The 22883-nt window shown below is 34.5% G+C and overlaps 1 protein-coding gene across 4 annotated transcripts in view; it reads right to left on the minus strand.

Moving 5' to 3' along the window:
* The window catches only part of FRMD3 (FERM domain containing 3), a 306895-nt gene that overhangs the window by 104795 nt on the left and 179217 nt on the right, over nucleotides 1-22883 (minus strand). For all 4 annotated transcript variants that reach the window (XM_074280139.1, XM_074280138.1, XM_074280141.1 and 1 more), the window contains one exon: nucleotides 1982-2060. In XM_074280139.1, the coding sequence (XP_074136240.1) occupies nucleotides 1982-2060 (79 nt within the window). The remainder of the gene's footprint in view (nucleotides 1-1981; nucleotides 2061-22883) is intronic.

Raw genomic sequence — 22883 nt, forward strand, 5'->3', positions numbered from 1 at the left:
GGTGATGCAGAACTGTGAAAAGCCATCAGCCCCAATTTCTCCTCCAGAGTTGTCTTGCCTCCAGTGGCAAGACAAAGGTCAAGGTGACTGGTATTGGTCTCCTTTTTAAGTACATACATATGTTTGTGAAAGATATGTATAATATATATATATGCATATATGCAGATATCAAGGACTCCACTAAATGAACATCATTTCTTGATTGGCTTAAGTTAAAGCACACTGCTTTCTATTTAAATATACATAAAATTGAAAATAGAAGTTATAAGAGTATTTCACCACCTCATTCTTAGTACATCAATACACTTCAGAAGCCTCAAATGGGCAGAGGTTTATCAACTTGATTTGTACACTCTAAAAAAGACCAGTTTATCTGGCATGTGTTCCACAAACAGTGGGTTAAAGGAAACCAGTCATTACCACTTACTTCTTTGATTGCTATAATCAACCTTTAACCATTTTTCACTGAATACTGGAAAGGGAAAGAACCAAACATCCAAGCCAAAGATGAAACACAAATAGGGTAGGCTTTGGTACAATAAGCAATTGTAATTTTTACTATTATGTCAGAATTATTAACTGATTTGTTTCTATCTCTTCCTTCCTCAGGATTACTAAAAAAAACTAAACTATCCAAAAACAAAAGCAGAATTAAAAAGAATAGGAAAGGATTGGGGAGAGATGCCCATCCCAACACTTTCCTCTACACCATGCTGTCTCCTTGTTTTCACACACAGAATTGCTGCCAAAGGAGGAGGAGAGGAAAGAGAAGAAATAGGGCTTGATAATAAAAATATTCAATATTTTAACCAACTAGTCACTGAGTTACACTAGTATAGAAGGAAAAATAAAAGAAAATGGGACACTCTTAAGAGATTTGGAATGTACTGATCATCTCCAAAGGCTTTCTAAAGTCTTAGAAAGTAAGCAAAATTAGTTAATCAAAATCATTTATATGTAAAATACTCATCTTAATAAAATTTTTGCTATAATACCAATGCTTTTTATATGCAATATGTGTTCTTCTGAGCTCCCCTTATAATAAGTGTATGCAGTATATTTGTAAATAATCATTTTTAATTTATCAAATTGTACAATCATTTTGTAATTTATATGGTTTTATAATAAACATGTAACTTATCAATGATTTATCTTTGCTGTATTTATGTTATAAGCATAATTAATTTTATGATTCCATTTTATGCTTAAAACCTTGGTCAGTAAGACAGTCCCCTAATGACAACATTGCTTCTATGTGAAAATAAAGGGTGCTTTACAGAGATCCACTTTCTAGAGAGGTTTTCAGAAACATTGTGGTAAAAAGCAGAGGTTTAAAATTGGGGGCTTGGATTTCTTATATTAAAAAGGTTGGGATAAACACATATTCTCCAACTTGTAGCCAAGTCCAGAATTATTACTACAGGACAGGATATGGACCTGGAGCTAGTGAAAGTATTAGGAGCAAGGCCCTTGCAGGTCCTTCTATGAAAGGTTTGACAGAGGCTTGCCATTTGGAGAGGAATCGTCATTATACCAGGTAGGAACCAGAGATAGAAGCAAGGATAAAGTAGAAGGATTTGTTTAGAAAGTTTATTCTAGCATGAAGAAAGCTGCTTTTGCTGTCAATCTTTTTTTTCCTTTAGGAATGGTTTAGTTCTTCATGGATGCTCTCGAGTTCCTGCTGTTCTGCTTTGCCCTCCACACTGAAAACATTCTTCTTATTATTTTTAGTAACCCATTGGAAGCTGTTTTCTAAGGTCACCTCCCCCTTAAGCCACTGTTCATTTGTGTGGCTTAATTACACCACCAAAGACAATTGTTTTAAAAATTCAGAGACAATTAAGTATTAGGGGAAAACTAAAAGCTTGAACGTGTGGCTCGGCACATTTCACCACAAATCTAAGGAGAACCTGGCAGCGAAACAAATAAGCCCCTGTCTTATGAAGGGTGTGAATTAAATGTACAAACAAACAAAAAATACCTGGTAAGCTCTTCTTTAATCTTCAAAGGTTCGTGTGGGTAGAATTTCACTCTAAAGCACATGGTATATGGTGGATGAGCTGAAACATTATAAAGAAAAAGCATGAGAACAGCAGCAAAAAACATGGATTCAAACACAGGAAAGGCTGTCTTATAGACTAGCCTATGAGATGATTAGCTGAGTAATCACAGGCATTGCACTCAACAAAACAAAACCCAAAAAATAAAAATCAAATAAAATGTATGAGAGGAAGCCCAAAGCAAATGCAAAATACATGCATTTTCAGTCAGCAAATACATGACTCTTGACTATATGGCTCAGGTTTCTTTATTTAAGCAAAGGGACATCAAAAAGTAATTTTCCCCCAACTTGTCCACATCCACCTCTTCCCCTGCCCTGAGTGCCAATCTAACATCTACAAATGAACTGTACAAAAAGCCCATTTAAGATTTAATCTGGTCACTGTGTGGAACAAAATATCACTGCATATGACATATATGTCAACATGGATGATGCTTAAAATCAAGCTGTAGGAAAATGGAATGAGTGAATCCTAAGAATAATCGTATAATTATGATTTCAGAGCTTGGAAAGGACCTCAGCAGTCACTTAATCCAACCCCTTAAATTTAGAGACAAGTAAAATTAAACTCAGAGAGGTCATGTCACTTGCCCAAGATCACACGTCACATTACAGGGTGGTAACTTGAAGCCAGGACTTTTAACTCAAAATCCAGTTCCTATTTCAATCCCATGGCTAAATAATCTATTTATGTATAAACATTATTAAAAGAAGGATTTTTCTAAATAAAGTTAGTCATACAAAGACTAAAATTTTGGAAATGGAAGAGTTATAGTAATGTTTTTCATTCATAAAATATCTTAGGTTCAACTCTCCTATAGAAGTCTCAGCAAACTGTGTATTCTCTGTCAATATTTTTGTGGATCCTCCATAGTATACACAAATCTTTTAGCTTTGTTTCTTTAATCTATCAGTATGAAAACATATAGCATCAAATCAGTCCTCACACTCTATAATGCCACAAAAGGTTGAGAACAGGAACAGGGGAGTACGAAAAATAGTAATCTATTCCTGCTTAGTTATCAATGCCATCATCAGCATTGTCTCTTTTTCATCTACTTCCTCATCTTCTTCTTCCATTTTAGAAAATGTTTTAGTGATTCTCTTTTTTTCCCATGTCTATAACTACCCACTAACTAATCCACATCCTTTCTCTCAATAGAAGTCCTCCCTTATAACTGTTATGCAAAACAAATCAATCCACAATGACCATATTTGAAGTCTACGTTTCATTCCATATTAGGTTTCCTTTCATGATAAACTTTTGCTTTTAAATCACTGCTAAGATCATATGATTATTGAGCTGTAACTAGAAAAGACTTACAGGACCATTAAATTCAACCTTCTCATTTATATGCCCAAAAGTGTTAAGCAAATTGTGCAAAGTCAAACAAATGTCAGAAATTGTATATGAATTTGAGTCCTCTGAATTCAAAATTAAAAATGCAAAAAAATTTCAAAAATTCTTTCCAATGTACCATATCATATTTCTGATCAACTCTTTGATATCCAGATTTCATAAAGGAAGAACACCAGAAATTGAATAATGAACACATAAATGAAGCTACATTTAGTTAGAAAATATGCTCATAAAATAGCTGAATAGAAAGCATTCAGTTCACAAGAACCCTCAGAATCATTCCAGCTGCCTCAATAAGGGTATAGAATATATAAAAATAAGATCTTTTCATAATTTCTCTGTCCCCTCCCCACTAGGAACTATAATCAGTTGGTATGATCCTGAATCTGTTTGGGGTAGATTTAAGAGAGAAAACTGATTTGTAACACTAGAGGATAAAAGTACATCTTTAATACTTCATGGATTTATGGTTTAATTTGATACGTTTTACATTAAGGATGATTACAACCTTGTGTCCTTTAATTTTTATTGTTGTTAGTTTATAGGAACAATAAAATTGTAGATTTAGAGATGAGAAATAACTTGGAGACATCCAACCCAACTCCTTCATTTTAATAGATGAGGAAACTTAGATACTGAGAGGTTAAGTGGCTTACCCAGGGTGATACAGCTAATAAGTGTCTGAGGCAGTATTTAAACTTGTCTCACTAAATTGACATCCAGTGCCCTAAATATTAACTATAACAGGAGATCTCTCAAGTTTCTTGGATCAAAAACAATTTACCACCACTGAGGGACCATCCAATGCCATTCGTGAGCCAATATAAACTTAATTGGGTTAATCCTCCAGTGACAGACACACAGGTGTACATTGGGAGAAGCCTCTGAACATTAAGAGGACTGTTAGAGCTTATGTTCCACCAGCTTTGAGCATTCAGAATTATGCCTAAGCTATGATGTGACACAAAAGTAAAATAAAAGCAGATCTCATAAATAGGAATATTTAGTCTTCATAAGAAAACAAAAAAATCTCAATTCATTTGGTTTTTTTTCATATCAAATTCACGAATTTGATATAACATACCAACTTCTGCATCAGATGCAACTAGAAAGAGCTAAATTTATATCAACTCCAGAGATGCAAAATTGCCTTCACTTTTACATGATTCAAGCAAAAATTTTTTTCAAAAACCCTGAGTCTCGGCTTCCAATCTTGGATCTATAAGTACTTTCCCATTTTAATTCATGAGAGAAGAAAATCTTCTGGCTCTTAATGAATAAATTATAGATCCTAAGTCCTTTTCTAATCATTTATGAATTCTAATCTTTTTGTGATGGTGCCATTGTGAAGACAAAGAAGCAAAAGACAAGGATGTGAGGAAAGAGAAAAGGAACTTTTAAAGAAGGCAAGAAAACAGAATTCTGGAAAAGGATCTTGAAATCAAATAAGAGAAGTTATTTACTATGTCTTGACCCTAGGCAAGAAGCTTAACCTCTATCTGCTTCAGTTTCTTCAACTATAAAATGTAGATCATAATATCACCTATAGCCAAGAGTTGTTGAGAGGTTTGAATAAAATAATATTTGTAAAGCACTTGTCACAGTACCTGGAACATAATTGATATTTAATAAATGCTTTTCCCTTTCTCCTGTTTACATATACATCCATCTTCTACATTGGCTTTGATCCATATCAAAATCGAGAACAGGAGTCAAGATTTTCCTTGTGAGTTAAGCATGAACACTCAGGGTTACTCATTCTGGAACTGAACTCCCAGCTGGAGGCAAGTCAGGAGTCCAGTTATGTGAACAGCCCAATTAGTGAGACTTTCAGTCCAGATGGCATCAATTAGGATGTTTTTCTACTCACATAAGTTAAAAAAATTATGACAAAGTTTCAAGCATTGATCCTCCCTTAAAGCCTTAAAAGAGTCTAACAATTTAAAAAAGGCAATTCTCAGCTAAAAAAGGCAGATTTTACAAAATGAGTCCATTTCTTCCCAAATAAAGTGCAATAGCCAAATCTTAAATACCAAGGACACATAACCTATATTTTCATTCTTGGTAATTTATTATACCTTTAATGAATATAAAAAATATGTGATAAAGTTGTGGTTCAGGTAATAAAAATGATCCAGATATCTTTCCTGCTTTTGATGTATATATGTATATATGCCATATTCTGAGTCAAATTTACAGTCCATTCAGCTCAATATTCTCTGTCGATGGCAATAAAGAACATCTTGTCTACAAATATAATAGGTGCCTTCAGTGATATCATTTTCATTAATTAATGACATACCACCTGATATCTCTTAATGATCTTTTCATAATCTTTCACATACTGTACAAGAATTTATCTAGAGACTTCTACAAAAACTTGAAAACAACACTACACAGAATAACAATCAAGAAATCCAATGCAACTATAAGTGATTTCTTCCACTCCAGAAGTGCACAAAAGAGCCCACAATCAATAGTAAGGGAGCTACTAGTTTAGGCAAACAATCCCAGTCTTCAGAGTAACAAGAAATGGGACAGACACAAATGTAGTCTACTAAGTTCTCTTTCTGGATGTAACAAGAATACAGAGTTCCCCTGAGAAAATCTGAGAATCATTACAAGCTTGTAATGGGACCCATCCAAGGAAGCAAAAGTTATTTATGAGGACATGGCAGAGGAAGGACACACAAAGATCCAAGGGTTCCCATTACCATGTCCTGAGCTAACAAGGTGCACCCTTGGTATCCACTGCTCTGAACTTCAAAGATCTAGGAAGACCAAACCCTAGGAGTTAATGGTCAGCTCAGAACCTCAGGTGATCCAGGGAGAGGTCAATCAAGGTCAAACATCCAATCACCCTGATCTATATCTTGCCACTGGACCCAGATATCTTTGAAGCAGAAAAAATCCAGAGCTTACATGTCAAAGAAAAAGTAATGAAGGCATTCAGGAAAAAAGCAACACAATTACCAAGAAAACACTTAGGATCACTCAAGATGTGGCTGCTTCATCTCTAAACATCTTAAAATATAATTTCCTAAAGGGTAATAAAAGATATCAGCTTACACCAAAAAACTTAACCCTAAAAAGATGAGCATCATCTAAATGATGAATGAAACATGAATGAATGAAAAACTATCTTAAGGATTGCAAATACACACACAAAGAATGAAATAATCCCTACTCATGACTTTACTTCTAATGAAGGAGACAACATGTATATATATATATATATATACATGTAAGAAAAAATACGAAGTAATTAAATAGAACACATCATGGAAGGGAATAGTTCACTAGTAGCTGAGGGGGTGAGAAAAGGCTTCATGTAAAAAAATAGTACATGAACTCAGTCTTAAAAGAAGGAAAATTCAATGAGTCAGAGGAGGAGAGTGTATTCTAGGAAGGGGACCTGGTCAATGCAAAAACATAGATGGATGGTGGATCGTGAAGAAAAGAGAAAAAGTGAGTTTAACTGGTTCACAGATTGTGGGATATGAAATAATGTCCAGTGAGGCTGATATATTAGATCCAAGCCGTGTAGAACTTTAAAAGCTAAACAGAAGAGTTTATATTTTATCTTGGAGGAAAAAAGGAGATTCTGGAGTTGATTATGGCCTGGACTGACAAGTCAGCCCTGCATTAACAGTGTGAAGATTTATAGTGGGTAAAAGAGAGATTTAAGGCATCAAGACCAATGAGGAGAGTACTGCAACAATCTAGCAAGAAATGATAAGGAACTAAAAATGGCAGCTGTGTAAATATAGGAAAGAGTAGCATGTTGAAAAAGCAAATTTGGCAACTGGTTGAATATGTGGGATGAAGGGGAATTAAAAGTCTAGGATAATGCCAAAGTTATGAACTTTGAAGACTGTAAGAATGAATGTCTTTGACAGAACTGGGAGAGTTTGGAAAAAAGAAGGGGAAGCTAATGAGGTCTTTTTTTTTAACATACTGAGTTTGAAATGTCTCTAGGATATGCTATGTGAAATGTCCAATTAGGAATTGGTGATGGAGGGAAGGACTGAAGTCCAAAGGAGATATCAGGAATGGATATATAGATCTAAGAGTAATATGGATAGCAATAAAAATTTAAATTTATGGAAACTGATGCAGTCACTAAAAGAAAAATGTAGCAAGATAAGGGTAGGGGACCATCAATGTTATTTGTTTATTGAACAAAGAGAGCAAACTGAAAAGGAATGGTTAGATATTGTGTATTGGATGTAAAACTAGATCTAGAATTCAGAAGACCTGAGTCTAATCTTGCCCCAAATACAACTAGGTATATGAAACTAAGGAAATCATTTTGCCTGTCAACTTCAATTTCTCATCAATAAAAATAGGGACTGTCACATCCCAAGAAAATAAATTATATAAGTTATATAAATGTTATGTGTTAATAATATTATTGTTTCATCCACTTCATTGAAAGAAATAGGATCAATCCACCATGAGTCTATGGAATTAGCCATTGAGATCTAAAAAATATCTAAATAGGCTTTGGGAAAGAGATGTAAAGAATTTCTCTTCTCTTTCATAAAAAGTATTTACTATTCTTCTATTGTCAAATATTTAGCCTTCTAAGGATGCTAATTATCTCACAGCTCTATCAATAAAACTCATTTTCTCTATTCATCCATAAGGGACTACATGAAAGCAAAGTGTAAAGATTAACAAAGTATAAGCATTTATACCTCAAGAAACTTCCGAACATTACAAATCAGGGCTTAATTTATTGTTCTGTTCATTATCTAGACTTAAGAAAGTGATAGAGAAAATGTCAACAATACTGATTATTTAAAGTATGTGTTACTTTTTTTTCACCAGAGAGCCAATTATTAATCATTTACCAGGACACCTCTGCCAGTACTCTTCTACAACTCCTATGTTTTGCTTTTTAAATACTTTTTTCAAAGTAGCTGAGAAGCAGCAAGATATAGTGAAATGATAATTGAAGTGGATAATAATATGGTTTAAAACAGTCTTTGATTTGTACTAGCTGTAGACCATAAGCAAGTCACTTACCATCAGCAATATAATAGGAATAATACCTGTAGAACATACCTCACAAAGTTTTATGAGAAGAGCTTTGTAAATTTTAAAGTTCTATGTAAATGTCATCTATTTCTCTAATATGTCAATAATAGATTTATAATCTCATTGATGTATGTACCTTCTCCAAAAATACAGATGCCAACCCATCTATACCTGCCTGTGCCACAACTCTTTCCATAAGTTTGCCACAGTAGTTCTCACAATGTGCCTGACACCTCCCTCACTTTTTCTTGACATTGTGCCAATGCCAAAATAGTTATCCCTCTTCTTTTTTTACCATACATTTCTTTGGTGATATCCTTTATGCTTTTTTCCCTTTGTGATCCTTTGTATGCTATTTGTAGCATCCAATTATTCCAATACTCACCAATATCCTTTACATGATCCCCAATTTCAAGTCATGTTGCAGTATTTCATGACTTAAAATTAAGAGGCATCAGACTCAAGTTCTCAGGTCTGCAAAACTCTCAAGTGTGACTGAACCAGATTAAATTATAACTGGAACATATTTAACAAGATAAACTAAATACAACACAATGTAGATACTGTTAACTTATAGTTTTCTAACTCAATATGCAGCTATGGAGATGATTTATATTTGAGTGTAATATCACTGACTTAAATCAATGGAAGAATAAACAGTTAGATTTTTGCTTCAGACTGAAATTTGAAGTCTTTTAAAGAACCCTGAAATTTCCCAAAAGCAATCCACTCCCTCCCCTTCCTATGTCCATTTTGGACCCAGAGCATAGGTCATTTGCAATATTTGCCACTATATATGGGTGTAAATATATAAATGTATATTGTGTAACCAGAGAAAGTTCATCAGTTATTATTACCTAAAGTTTTCCTTCCAGATGCATGTTGTTCTAATTTCTTCTAATTCTACTCTCATATCCCCACTCCTTTGTTCTTTCTCTCTCTTTATGTGTAACACCTATAATCAACTCATTCTTTCCTTCCTACTTTTTCTCCCCAACAAGCCAGGCTTCTGTCATTAGGTGGTTAACCAAAACAAAACCATTGTTGTTTTTAATTCCTCTATGGTGATGGCATTGAGATAAGGACTAGTTAATCACAGTTATAAAATACCTTAGCTTGATTAAAGCACTTAGCTTAATAATTTAAGTCTCTTCTATAGGCTTTATGCCCTTATTAACTTTATATAACAAAATATCTGTAGGATTGATTCTTCACTCCATTAATTTACTCAAAGCCATCTCAAAATTTAAATACTCATTTAATTTTCCAAAAAGGAGGGGTTTTAGAAGGGAAATTGATTTGAAAGTCCTAGAATTCATTTTTAAGTTTATAATTAGTTTCTTCTTTTATTATTCATATTTGTAAAAAAAAAAAAAAAAACCTTTAAAAATTTGGGTTTTGATATCAGGCTTTCTTCTTTATTGCTTATAAGATCATATCCTTGCTATTATAATTTTGGAGTCTAATGTGGCTGATAAAACTCAAATTTAAATTAATACTTATTGGCACTTGTGAATTTTGTCAGTTTGAAAATTATTTCTGTTTTTTTTTAATATTTCTTGAATTTTTTATATTATTTCCCAAGATTAAGTGGTCATATTTTTCTCTAAATAGTTTTTGGGAAGCCTAATAATTCCCCATTTTTCTTCTCCTTGATTTAGCCTTCAAATAGGTCACTTTTATCATGAATACTTTTGAATCTTTTTTTTTAATTGAGCAAATTTTGCATTTATCTCCTTCTGATGGGGTGCAGACATTGTTAGGAATGCTTGTGGACTCTAACAGAGTCCATACTTTTTTATTGACAGAATTATCACACATACAAAGAAAAGCCAAATTCCTGAGACTATTATCTTGTCAACCTAACTTACTTTCCCAACCCACACAAAACCCCTGAAGCTTGGAACACTGATCAAAACAAACACTCAGAAGAAGATAATAAAGTCAAAACTCCTACATCCAAAGCCTCCAAGAAAAATAAGAATTGAGCTCAGAGCAGGGAAGAGCACAAAAGGGATTTGGAAAATCAAGTAAGAGAGAAAGAGGAAAAATCAGGAAAAGAATTGGGAGTGGTTCAAAAGGAAATGCAAAAGGATAATAAGGAAAAGACTGCCTTAAAAAGCAAAATTGTCCAATTGGGAAAGGAGGTACAAAAGTTCACTGAGGAAAATAATTCCTTAAAAAATGGAATTAAACAAATGGAAGCTAATGAGTTTGTGAGAAATCAAGACACAATAAAACAAAACCCAAAAAAAAAAAAAAATGAAAAAAGGGGAAAAAATGGGAAATAACTCATTGGAAAAACAACTGACCTGAAAAATAGATCCAGGAGATATCATTTAAATATTATTGGTCTGCTTGAAAAGTCATGATCCAAAAAAGAGTATGGACATCATTTTTCAAAAAATCATCAAGGAAAACTGTCCTTATATTTTAGAACCAGAAGGTAAAATAGAAATTGAAATAATCCATCAATCACCTTCTGAGAGATATCCCAAAATGAAAACTCCCTAAGATATTATACCAAATTCCAAGAACTCTCAGGTCAAGGAGAAAATATTGCAAACATTTAGAAAGAAACATTCAAGTATAGTGCAGCCACAATCAGGATAACACAAAATTTAGCAGAAAGGGACCAGGGGGATTGGAATATGATATTTTATAGAGCAGTGAAGCTAGGCTACAACCAAGAATCACCTACCCAGCAAAACTGAATATAATCTTTCAGAAGAAAAGGTAGTCATTCAATGAAATAGAGGATTTTCAAGCATTTGTGATGAAAAGATCAGAGCTAAATATAAAATTTGATTTTCAAATACTGGGCTCTGGAGAAGCACAAGGAGGTAATCAGGAAAGTGATGTCATAAGGGACTTAATAAGGTTTATCTGTTTACATTTCTACATAAGAAAATTATACTTGTAACTCATTAGAACTTTCTCATCATTATGGCAGTTAGAAGTAGTATATATATAAAGATAGAGGAATGTGCTGGGAGAAAGGGAAAAGGAGAAGTGGAATGGTGCAAATTATTTGCCATAAAAAAAAAAATAGACAAGAAAAAGCTTTTACAATGGAGGGGAAGAAAGGAAGAAGAGGGGGAGTGAATGAACTTTACTTTCATCAAAATTAGTTCAAATAGGAAATAGCACACATACTCAATAGAAGAATAGAAATCTATTTTACCCTAACAGGAAAATAGGAAAAGAATGGAATATAGGAGGGAAGAAAGTGATAAAGAGAAGGCGTATTGGGGGGAGGGAGAGGTCAGTACCAAAACACTTTTGAGGAGGGATAGAATTAAGAAAGAATAAATGGGGAGAAATACAATTAGCAATAATGATTGTAAAAATAATTTTGAAGCAAGTTTCTCTGATAAGACCTCATTTTTCAAAGAGAGAGAACTGAGTCAAATTTGCAAAAAATAAGTCATGTCCCAATTGATAAATGATCAAACGATATGATCTGTGCCCAAAGGCTACAAATTCATGTATATCCTTTGATCTAACAACACCACTACTAGGCAAGAATACCAAAAGAGATTTTGGAGGAGAGGGAAAGGACTTAGAGGATCTCAAAAAAGAAACTCCTGACAAAGAAACATAAATTACCTCAAAGAGAAATTTTTTAAAGAAAATAATGACTATTCAAGAAGCTTTTTAATGAGTTCAAATCAAAATGTACATACAAAAAGCATGCCAAGAAGAGATTATAACTAAGGATAAATACAAATACCATGAAATTAAAAGAGTAGCATGAGAAAGGCTTGTGGAAAATGTGTAAAATAACACACAATAGCTTTTTAGAAATGTTCTAAACCTGGAAGTGAACAAAGACTATGTTCACCGAGTTGGAATGGATGGAATGATATTTAACACATGCTAGTGTTATGCCTCAATTTCCATGCATTAATTTTCCTGAATTTTTCTGCCTCAGTTTACTTGAATTGTTCTACTTCAGTTTCCCTGAATTGTTCTGCCTCAAATTTCCTGGTGGCAATTCTGCTTCCTGATCATTAGGACTGAGAAGAATCATAAAATGCCTATGGTTTATCTCAAGTTAGGAGGGCATATCTTCTATCTTAGACGTCCTGGCTCCTAGTCCTCCCTACTTATTAGATTTATGATCCTTCCTTACCCCCAACCTAACAGAACCGAATTTTTGGTCCATTTCTGGAAGTTCCCACTCACCAGTGCTTTACCCCTACCTTGCCTTTGTGTCCCTTACCGCTGAAGCCCTATAAGAATCCCAGGAATCCCTCACTCCCTGCTGGATACTTTGAGACAAGAGTCCAATCCAGCTGGCTGGGTTCAAAATGGATCCTGTTTTACTCCTTGAAATTCTCCATTATTGAAATATTAAAAACTCTCTAATCTCTATCTTGCCTCAGTTTCTCCAGCATTATATTAGAAGGAAGCTAAAATATATAACTTCTCTGTTTATTTTTTTTCATCAAAGAGAATGATTTTAGATTATAAAGATTAGAACAGACTTAGACCACAGCAAAGGTTCTTAACCTTTATATATGTGTATCTCCAGCTCTTTGATAGTTTGGTAAAGCTAATGGACCATTTCTCAGAATTGATGTTTTTAATCAATTGAAAAAATGCTAAGTTTCAGTTAGAGATTAGTGAAAATATGAATGCAATTTTTTCCCTTCTAAGTCAATATTATGAACTTTCAGTCTAGAGGGAACTGAAGTACAATCCTGGCAAGGAAATAATAAGATTGCTCAGCAGTAATAAATGAGAGCTATTTTCTTGGCAAAGAGGAATTACATCCCAGTATAATGAAAGAGACATGATTATTGAATCATTGTTTATAATCTCTGAGAAATTATGAAGAATAAAATATATGCCAAAAGAATAAAAGTTTTCTTAAATTTCAAGATGGAGAAAAAGTAGATTAGTATTTACTGCAAACTGTACTTCATTAGTTACAAAAATCAGTGAGTTAAAACTAGGAGATTTCTATGGTCCCTGTAATTTCGCAACCTGTGATCATTTGTCCAAAGAATTCCCAGGGTAGAAACTTCCCCCAATGATCCAGACAGTAACATTAGAGATCAGGCAGTCCAACTCCCTCCTTTTGTCAATTAAGAAACGGAGGCCCATGTTAAATGTTAAACTATGTTAAATGTTAAATCACTCACCCAAGAACCCAAAGGTAACAAGGGTTACCTTCTTATAGCCTTAGAGAGCAGATGGGGTGCTATGAGCTTGTGACCCTTTCATATGGTCACAAAGTTTAAAACCAGATATTCCTGACTCTAAAGCCAAGTTTCTAACCATGATCCCTTGCTGGATCCCATTCTTATTAATCATTCATCATCATCTCAACCAATTTAATCTCTTATTCTCCTAAGAGAAAAAAACCTCAAACCCAAAAATCAAACCACTCCAGAGGAATAGTAACTATTTGTCTCAGTGACTTAATTTTTATGTGTTTAAAAGGCAGTTAGCTGACACTTCAGAAAAAGTAAATGAACAAGGTTATGTCCTCATTAGAGGAAGAAATAACATTGTCATGTCATGGTTTCCTATAAAAACATCATAATTTTCAGGAAGCCCTAATGTGGAAACTCACCCAGAAGAAGACAAAAATATCTATATTAAATGTGAGTCAACCCTGTGTATTACTCTCTCCTGGCCTATATTTGCATACAAATGTTATTCCCAATTCATTTAAGATTTTTGGCAGTATCTCAGGGTCAGTAAACACAACACAGAAGGGATACAACCTTAACTATCCTGCTTGGACAATTAGCTTTCAAACATCTCCCAACAAACCCATAACTCATAGTATGCTTTTCAGTATAAATAGGGTTTTCTTCTATCTCTGTCTCAGCTCTTTGCATATAGTCCTATGTCCCATTCTTCAATCCTACCTAAATGAATTTGTCTCAATACATCCAAACTCTCTAGAAGTTTAATGATCCATATAATGATAATCAGAAAAAAGCACTTCACCAAAAGGAAGGAGAAACCCTTTTTCTCTTAAGTTTAAGTGAAGTACCCCAAAAATTTTAGTACAGTTATAAGCAAACTAAACTAAGACTTTGGGGATGTCTATTTTTTTAATTCCCTTTTTCTCATTAAAATTGCTTGGGATTGGGTGAAACTATAGAATTTTAAAGATAGTTGTTCTTTGAGGTGTTTTTTAGTCATGTCCAACCCCATTTGGAGTTATGGCAAAGATAATTGGAGTGTTTTAGCATTTCCTACTACAGGACTCTTTACAATTTACAAGATCATGTTATATCCATTATCTCATTTGATTTCCGTAATGACCCATAGAAGTAAACACACTTTGCAGGAAGAAGGAAAAGAAGAATTTATTAAGTACTATTATGTACCAGGCATTATGCTGTGTTTATAAATATTATCTCAGGGCAGCTAGGTGGCGCAGTGGATAGAGCATCAGCACTGAATTCAAGAGGACCCGAGTTCAAATCTGGTCTCAGACACGTAACACTTCCTAGCTGTGTGACCCTGGGCAAGTCACTTAATCCCAGCCTCAGATAAATAAATAAATAAATATTATCTCATTTTATCCTCATAACAATCCCATGAATCCCATTACACTGGGTTAAGTGTCTTGTTTAGGGTCACACAGTTTTTCAGTAGTCTGAGATCAGATTTGAACTCATGAAGCTGAATCATCCTAATTCCAGGCCTGGTGCTCTATCCACTGAACCACAAGATCTGGAAGGGACTTTGAGGATGAATATTTAGTTTAACCTGTAAGGATCCTTTAAATGGGCGGGCACAGTGCAATAGGAGATTGAGTGGCCCAGAAGTAATCTCTGTGGATGTAGGACTGCCCTGTGGGTGGGATCCTGGCCATATTGAGATAGCTTTGTAATGGGTGACGGCTCTCTCGCTGATTGGCTGTGTGTGTGACCTCACAGGTCCTTTATAAGCCCACTGCAGACAGCAGTCGCTCTCTTTAACCTGGCTCCCTAGCCTGGGGTAGCTGAGCCAAGCTGATGGATAGCCCAGAGAGGTAAGGAGTTTGGTAGTGAATACGTGGGTCTTCAGACCAGGTGTTCACTAGGGAACTAACAAGTCAGGGCATTATGTGAATAGGTATAATGAAGGCTTTTAAGATTACACGTGGCTGTTCTTGAGTGTGCTACTGGTTATTAAACTATAGATTCAAGAGATCATGGTCAGAGACCTTTGAAGGCCTCAGAGGAGGCGAACCAGGTAGAGTTGACACTGCAAAGGTCAGTTGTCAAAGGTACTCTGTTGGGCCTAGGACAGACTGGTAATGCTGGGAGGGCATGTTACACTAACCTTTTCTTTTTATAGATAAGGATTTCCTTAGTGATTTCCTTTAATGTTATAGAACTAACACAAGTAGTCACTAGTTATCCTAGGATGTCACTCTTTGCACTCTACAGAAAGCACTGCCATAAATATTCTCATACATGTGTGTCCTTTCCCTCTATACATAATTCACTTTTTTTTTCCTGATAGCATTATCTCTGGATCAAAGAATGTATAAAATTTGGTAAACTGGAGAGAGTAGTTGCGAATTGTTTTCCCTAAAGTTTGAACTTATTCATAACTCCATCAACAGTACCTTAATATGTATATTTTCTCACAATTTCTCCAATAATTGGTATTTTCTTTTTTTCTTATCTTTGCCAATATGATACACACAATATGGGATCTCAATGTTATTTTAATATGCAGTTTTCTAATTATTAGGAATCTGAAACATTTTTCATGTACTTGATAGCTTTATTTCTTCATTTTATAACCATTGAGTCATGTTTCTTTACCACTTATCTTTTGAGACTAGCTTTTCAAAATATTTTATCAATTCATTATAAGATATATATAATATAAATTTGCTGTGAAAATTTTTTCCAATGATAATAATAGTTAACATAAACATAGGGCTTTAGGATTTGCCAAATGATTTACAAGCCATCGCATTTGATCCTGCAATAACCTTGTTATTTTCTATTTTCTATGTTTTATTCAGATGTTTAGTTTTATTAAATCCATTTTTAAAAAGAGAAATTTAAACCGAAGAGAGATTAAGTGGATTGCTTTGGCCCATAAGTAGGAATGACTATGATAAGATACAAACTGAAATCTTCCTGACTTTAACTCTCTCCCCACTGTGGCATCTAGATTGCAGGAATATAAATGAAGTATGTTCTTTCTAATTTAATGATATCTATCTTGCTTATATAAAATATTTTTAACTTTAAATAATTAAAATTTTGTTTTGTCTTTCATAATCTTTACTATCTTTTTTTTAAAAAGAATACTCAAAGCATTTAAACCTATATTATAAAGCAGTGGTCATCAAAATCATTTCATAATGACTAAGAAATAAAGTAGTGAATCTGTGGAATAGATTAGATTCACAGGACACAGTAGTTCAGTGACTACAGTAATCTAGTGTTTAATAAACTTTCAAAGACTACAGTTTCCAGGATAAGAACTCGCTATTGGATAAAAACTGTTGGAAAAATTGGAAATCAGTATGGAAGAAACTAAGCATAGACCAACATCTCACCCTATAACAAAGGTCAAAATGGATTCATGATTCAGAAATAAAGGGTGATACTATTAGGAGACTAGTAGATAAATAGTCTACCTGTCGGATTTGTGAAGAAGAGAAGAATTTATGGCCAAAGAATGACTAGAGAACATTGTGAAATACAAAATGGATAATTCTGATTATATTAAAGTTTTTGCACAAACAAAACCAATGAAGCCAAGATTAGAAGGGAAGCAGAAAGTTGGGAAGCCAGGATTTCTGATAAAGAAATATATAGAAAACGGATTCAAATTTATAAGAATACAATTGATAAATGGTTAAAGGAGAGGAACAGACAATTTTCAGATGAAGAATTTAAAGTCATTTCTAGTCATATGAAAAAAAATACTGTACATCACTATTGATTAGAGAAATGCAAATTAAGACAACTCTGAGATATCACTAAATACATCTCAGCTTAGCTAAGATGACAGGAAAAGTTAATGATAAATGTTGGAAGGGATGTGGGAAAACTGGGATACGAATGCATCACTGATGGAGTTGTGAAACAATCCAATCATACTCTTTGATCCAGCAGTCTCTCTAGTGGGTCTGTGCCCTAAAGAGATCATAAAAGAGAGGAAAGGATGGACCCACATGTACAAAAATGTAGCAGCCCTTTTTGTAGTGATAAGGAACTGGAAACTGAGTGCATGCCCATTAGTTGGGGAATGACTGAATAAGCTGTGATATATGAATGTTATGGAATATTATTGTTCTGTAAGAAATGATGAATAGGCTGATTTCAGAAAAGCCTGGAAAGACTTACAGGAACTAATGCTAAATGAAGTGAGCAGAACCAAGAGAACATTGTACACAGTAACAAGAACATTATGTGATGATCAACTATGACAGACTTGGTTCTTCTCAACAGTGCAGTGATTCAAGGTAATTCCAATAGACGTATTAGAAAATGCCATAGTATTTTCTGGTTTTTTCCCCTTTTGATCTAATTTTTCTTGTACAGCAAGACAAATATAGAAATGTGTCTAAAAGAACTGAACATATTTAACCTATATCAAATTGCTTGCTATTTGGGGGAGGAGAAAAGGAAGGGAGGGAAGGAGAAAAATATGGAATACAAAGTCTTACAAAAATAAGTGTTGAAAACGATCTTTACATGTATCTGGAAAAATAAAAAACTACTGAAAAGTTTTTTAAATACCCAAACCAAAATTGCAAAAGCTATCTTCTTCTCTTCTCCTCCAAAATTCTAGAATCTTCTATATTTATGTCATATTTATAAGATGATTTTTGTTTTCTTTTTATGGTATAAACTGGTTAAGATGTTGGTTTTGCTCATTATCCCAATAATTGATATCCTTTCATATATCAAATAGAATGCTACTATATTCATTATGTTTGAATTTTGTTCATTTGTTTCATTGACCAATTTTTCTATTTATTTTGTTTTGATAATTTTGTGTTTTTAATTGTTAATATAAGTTTTGATAATTACTGCTTTGTATTACGAAGGGAAGGGAAGGGAAGGAGGAAGTTACACCTACTCATAATTGGCAGAACGAGTGCTCTTTCTCTTCCTCTCTATTTTACTACCCTCCTTTTCCCCTCTCTTTCCCTCTCCCTCTTCCTCTCCCTCTCCCTCCCCCTTCTCCCTCCCCCCCACACACATGGGCTTTGAGTGAGTCTCTACATTCCCATCTACAAAATAAGAATAATAACACTTGTATTACCTGTCTCATAGGATTGTTGTAAGAAAAGCACATTGTAAATTATAAAAATAATATACAAATATGTTCTATCTGTTTACAGTCTAGGTTTCATAATGAGAAAAAGGACTTGGTGCACTCATTAACTATTAGCAAATAGTTCCTCCATCAATAAAGCTAAGCTATTATTGCTCATTTAAGCTAATTCTGGCTACTGACAAAACTCATTTAATTTCTCCAGCATATTATATTTAGACAACTCCACCATCCTATCTCCTAGCCTGTTTAACTCCCTTTCCTTCAACAATAAAAGGTAGGCAGTATTATTTTTTTTCTAAAACTGAGCTCTAGGCATGTTCTTGACATTGGTGGTTTATTTATATTTGCAGTCTCATATCTGCTTCAAATTCCCAGAAGTGGACAACATTTTAGCATCAGTGTAATCCTTGACCAGGTTTTTCCTGGTGATAATTAGTATTAAGGTGTTTTCTAATAACCTGTTCAGGCTAGGTTCTCACAGGTGTGGGGAAGAAAAGAGAAGGAAGAATCTTGCTGATCTATGCTATATTATCTATTTAAATTTTTGTTTTTCCTACTTTGTAAACCTATGTCTAGCTAAGTATTCCTCTGAGGAAGATGAGAAGGATGGGAGAGGATACATGTAAGAAATGAGAGTTACAAAGTGGTTAGAATCAGTGTGTCCAGTGTTCCTTGGCTCTAGCATATTATTGTTATTAAAGCTCAGCCAATGAATTGGTAGCTGGGCACAAACTGATAGGAGAGAAAGGGTGAGACCTAGAGCTGAAACCAGAAAGAAAATCTGTCCTAGCAGCAACATGTAAGACCAGATTCAGTCTCCCAGCCACAGGACACAAGATGCCCCGTCTGGATGGAAGATGCCAATTTCTCTAGGAAAGGAAGAGGCAAGTTCCCATTTTGATTGGTAATTTACTTCAAATAGGGGATAAGAGCTAGAATTGAAAAGTCCATTTTATAGATATGGGTGAACTAAGACCAAGAGAGATTAAATTACTTAAGATCTTTTATACAGTTATTAGCAGAGCTGGGATTTGAAGCTAGACCTTATAGTTTCAAATATAGCCCTCTTTCACAATAGCACATCTTCACCTTAAACCAGGAGTTTTTATCCTGGGGTCATGGGAGTCCATGAATATATTTCAGAAAATCTATAAATTAGGGTTTTTTAAATATATATTGATAAATTGATTTCAACAAAATTGATTTCCTTTATAATCCTATATATTTTATTTTATGTATTTATTTTTTAAAATTATTCTGAGAAAGGGTTGATCCATTGAAATCACTAGACCACCAAAGGTGTCCATGATATAAGAAAGTTTAAAAACTCATGCACTATGCTTTAAAGTCCCTCAGTCAAGATAAAGAAAAAATAAATGGCTTCCAGGGTCTAGAGAAATCAACATTTTCCAAAGATGGTAAGACAGGCAACTAAGTGAAAGCAAAAGAATGGACAGCTGGGGTGAAAACCTTGGGAGTCAAGGCAAGAAAAGGTGTTTCTTAGACATTATTTCCCTAAGTCTCCAGTCCAGGGAAAGGGAGGCAGGGGAGAGATATTGAACAAAGAACCAATTTGGGTGATGAGAAGCAAAGAAGGGAAACCCTTCTGCCACAGACCTGAAATCCCACACTCAAAGTTAAGAGAAAGGAAAATAAATTAGGCAAGACTGACATTCTGGAGCTTGTCCTAAACCAAATCCTAAACCAAGAAACTTAGAACTGATCTAAAAATCTAGCCCAGGTAGGGCTAAGGTCTGCAGGCTCTGACAGGAAACCTAGCAGAAGTGAAAGTAAGTACTGTAAGCCTTAGCTCCCTGTGGCAAAATGAACACTAAAGTTCCTCATAAAGCTTTGAAACTTTCCCATTTAATTTGTTGTTATAACCTCCTACTTGCCCAAACTCAAATATGCTTCTTCATATTTAATAGTATGACATGACATGACATAATATGATATATGTAATATAGTATGAACATATATAATTAATATGATACAGTACAGCATGATAAAAATTATTACACATAATATAGTATAATATCATATAATAATTGTTGTTTGTCCTCCATTCTCAGAGGACCATGACATCAGGGAGGTAAGGCCATGACATGCAAGTGAATTAGATTTGAGTGAGGGAGGCTGTGCAAGGTCACCTGGCTGGCTTTCCCCTCTGGAGCCATCTGGGCCCAGTGGTCAAATATAGATCAGGATGACTGGGGATGACCCTACATGCAGTGAGAGACCTTGGCCAATTAAAGCTAAAATCTTTAACAAGTCTCAATTTGACTGAAGCAATGCCCATTCAGTGATTAATATATAATAACATCATATAATTTAATGTAATATTCCTTTTAAAATAGTAACAAAAGTTTTGTCCTATTTTCAGTAAGAAAAGAAGGCAGAAGGCATATCCTTTCACACATCAAGGCCTGAAGTCAGGAAAACCTGAGTTCAAAATGATCTCATTTATAATCTGTCTTTCTTGGGCAAATCACTTAATCTCTGTCTGCCTCAGTTTCCTCAACTATAAAAGGGAATCATAATAAGATCTAACTCCTAAGGCTGTTGTTAGGATCAAATGAGATGTAAAGTGCTTAGTACGATGTCTGGCGTAGAGTAGACTTGTTACACAATGATACACGCTTGTTTCTTTCCTTCCTTTCAGTCAGGAGAGCCAAGCTGGGTAATGAAGATCCTAGCCCCAAGAAGAAAGAAAGTGGGAGCAAAAACCATTTTAAAAAATTAGAACATCTTATTATAAGGTAAACATTTTCTTATCCCTTAAAAAAATAAGAATAGGACTGATCTGAGACTACCCTATAATTTTATTTATATAGAGAACTCTGTACTAGGGAACTTTATTTTTCATGGAACTCTTTGGTAGTCCGGTGAAACAAATGGATCAACCCCTTCCCAGAATAATTTTTAAAAATACATAAAATAAAGTACATATATGATTACAAAGGAAATCAATTTTGCTGAAGTGCACTTATCAATATTTTTAAAACCCCTAATTTATAAACTTCCCTGAAAGTGGAAGTTACTTTCTCTGCAATTTACAGTCTTAGAGAGTTGCCTAGGATAGGAATAAGTTGACTTGCCCAGGATTACAAAAGCATTATGTGTAAAAGATAGCAGTTAAACCCAGGCCTTGTGCCAGCCTTCCTCTATTTAATTCCTTAAATACAACTGCTTCCCCCTACCCCCTCCCCAAAAATCATATAAAGTAAATAATTTTTTTTCACATTTGTTTTTACAAAATAGGAAGTTGACAGATTTAGAATTGGTAGTCCATCAGTTAATTCATATTTATTAAGCTCTACTCTGTGCTAGGCACTACTTGCTGTGGATACTAAGAAGAGGAGAAACTAGTCCTTCCCCAATAGGAGCTCACAGCCTAGGAACCTGAAAGACCATTTATTGCGAACCACCTTCCCCTCACAGGGCCTCCCTTCCTCTCTGCCTTTTGTCATATTCCAGGTGAAAGTTTCTCAGTTTTGAGACTCAGAAAGGTTAATTAACCCCTTTAGTCACACACCTAGCAAATGGCAGAAACTGGCCTAGTGGGGTCATTTTGATTCCAAACCCAGTTATATGCGCATCTTTTTTTTTTTTTTAGTAATGTTAGCCTTCCAGAATGTTGCAGTGCCTCCCCCCAAACATAGTAGGCCTTCAATAAATATTTGATGAATGAATGAATGAATGAGCCATTTGTCACAAGTGACCTTCATAGCCTTCTCTAGAAAGTCACAAGTGCACTAACAGTCAAAAGGATGCCAAATAAATAAGTACAGGAAACCTGAACTCCTAATCATTTTCCTTCAGTGGAGATGGGAGCAGAAAAAGCATCTTCATTACTGAATTATGTAGACACTGCCAATTGACAGAGAGTATAGGAACATAAAAGGCATATTCCCAGAAGAAACCGCCTCAGGGTTGGAAACAAGATCCTGTTTGTAGTTCCAGGGCTGAGTCCCAGGGGTTGGGGCTCTGCTTCCCCTGGACTGATAATGACTCAACTAAAATCATTACAGATATTGTTTTTAAAAAGAAAGAAAGAAAAAGAAAAAAAAAAAAAAAAAGCTCTCCTGGTTTCCCAGACATAAGAGAAAGCAAATATCTTACAGATAACCTATATAATCAGAGCAAGTT

This window comes from Sminthopsis crassicaudata, chromosome 1 (assembly GCF_048593235.1).
Source record: "Sminthopsis crassicaudata isolate SCR6 chromosome 1, ASM4859323v1, whole genome shotgun sequence".
Classification (NCBI taxonomy): domain Eukaryota; kingdom Metazoa; phylum Chordata; class Mammalia; order Dasyuromorphia; family Dasyuridae; genus Sminthopsis; species Sminthopsis crassicaudata.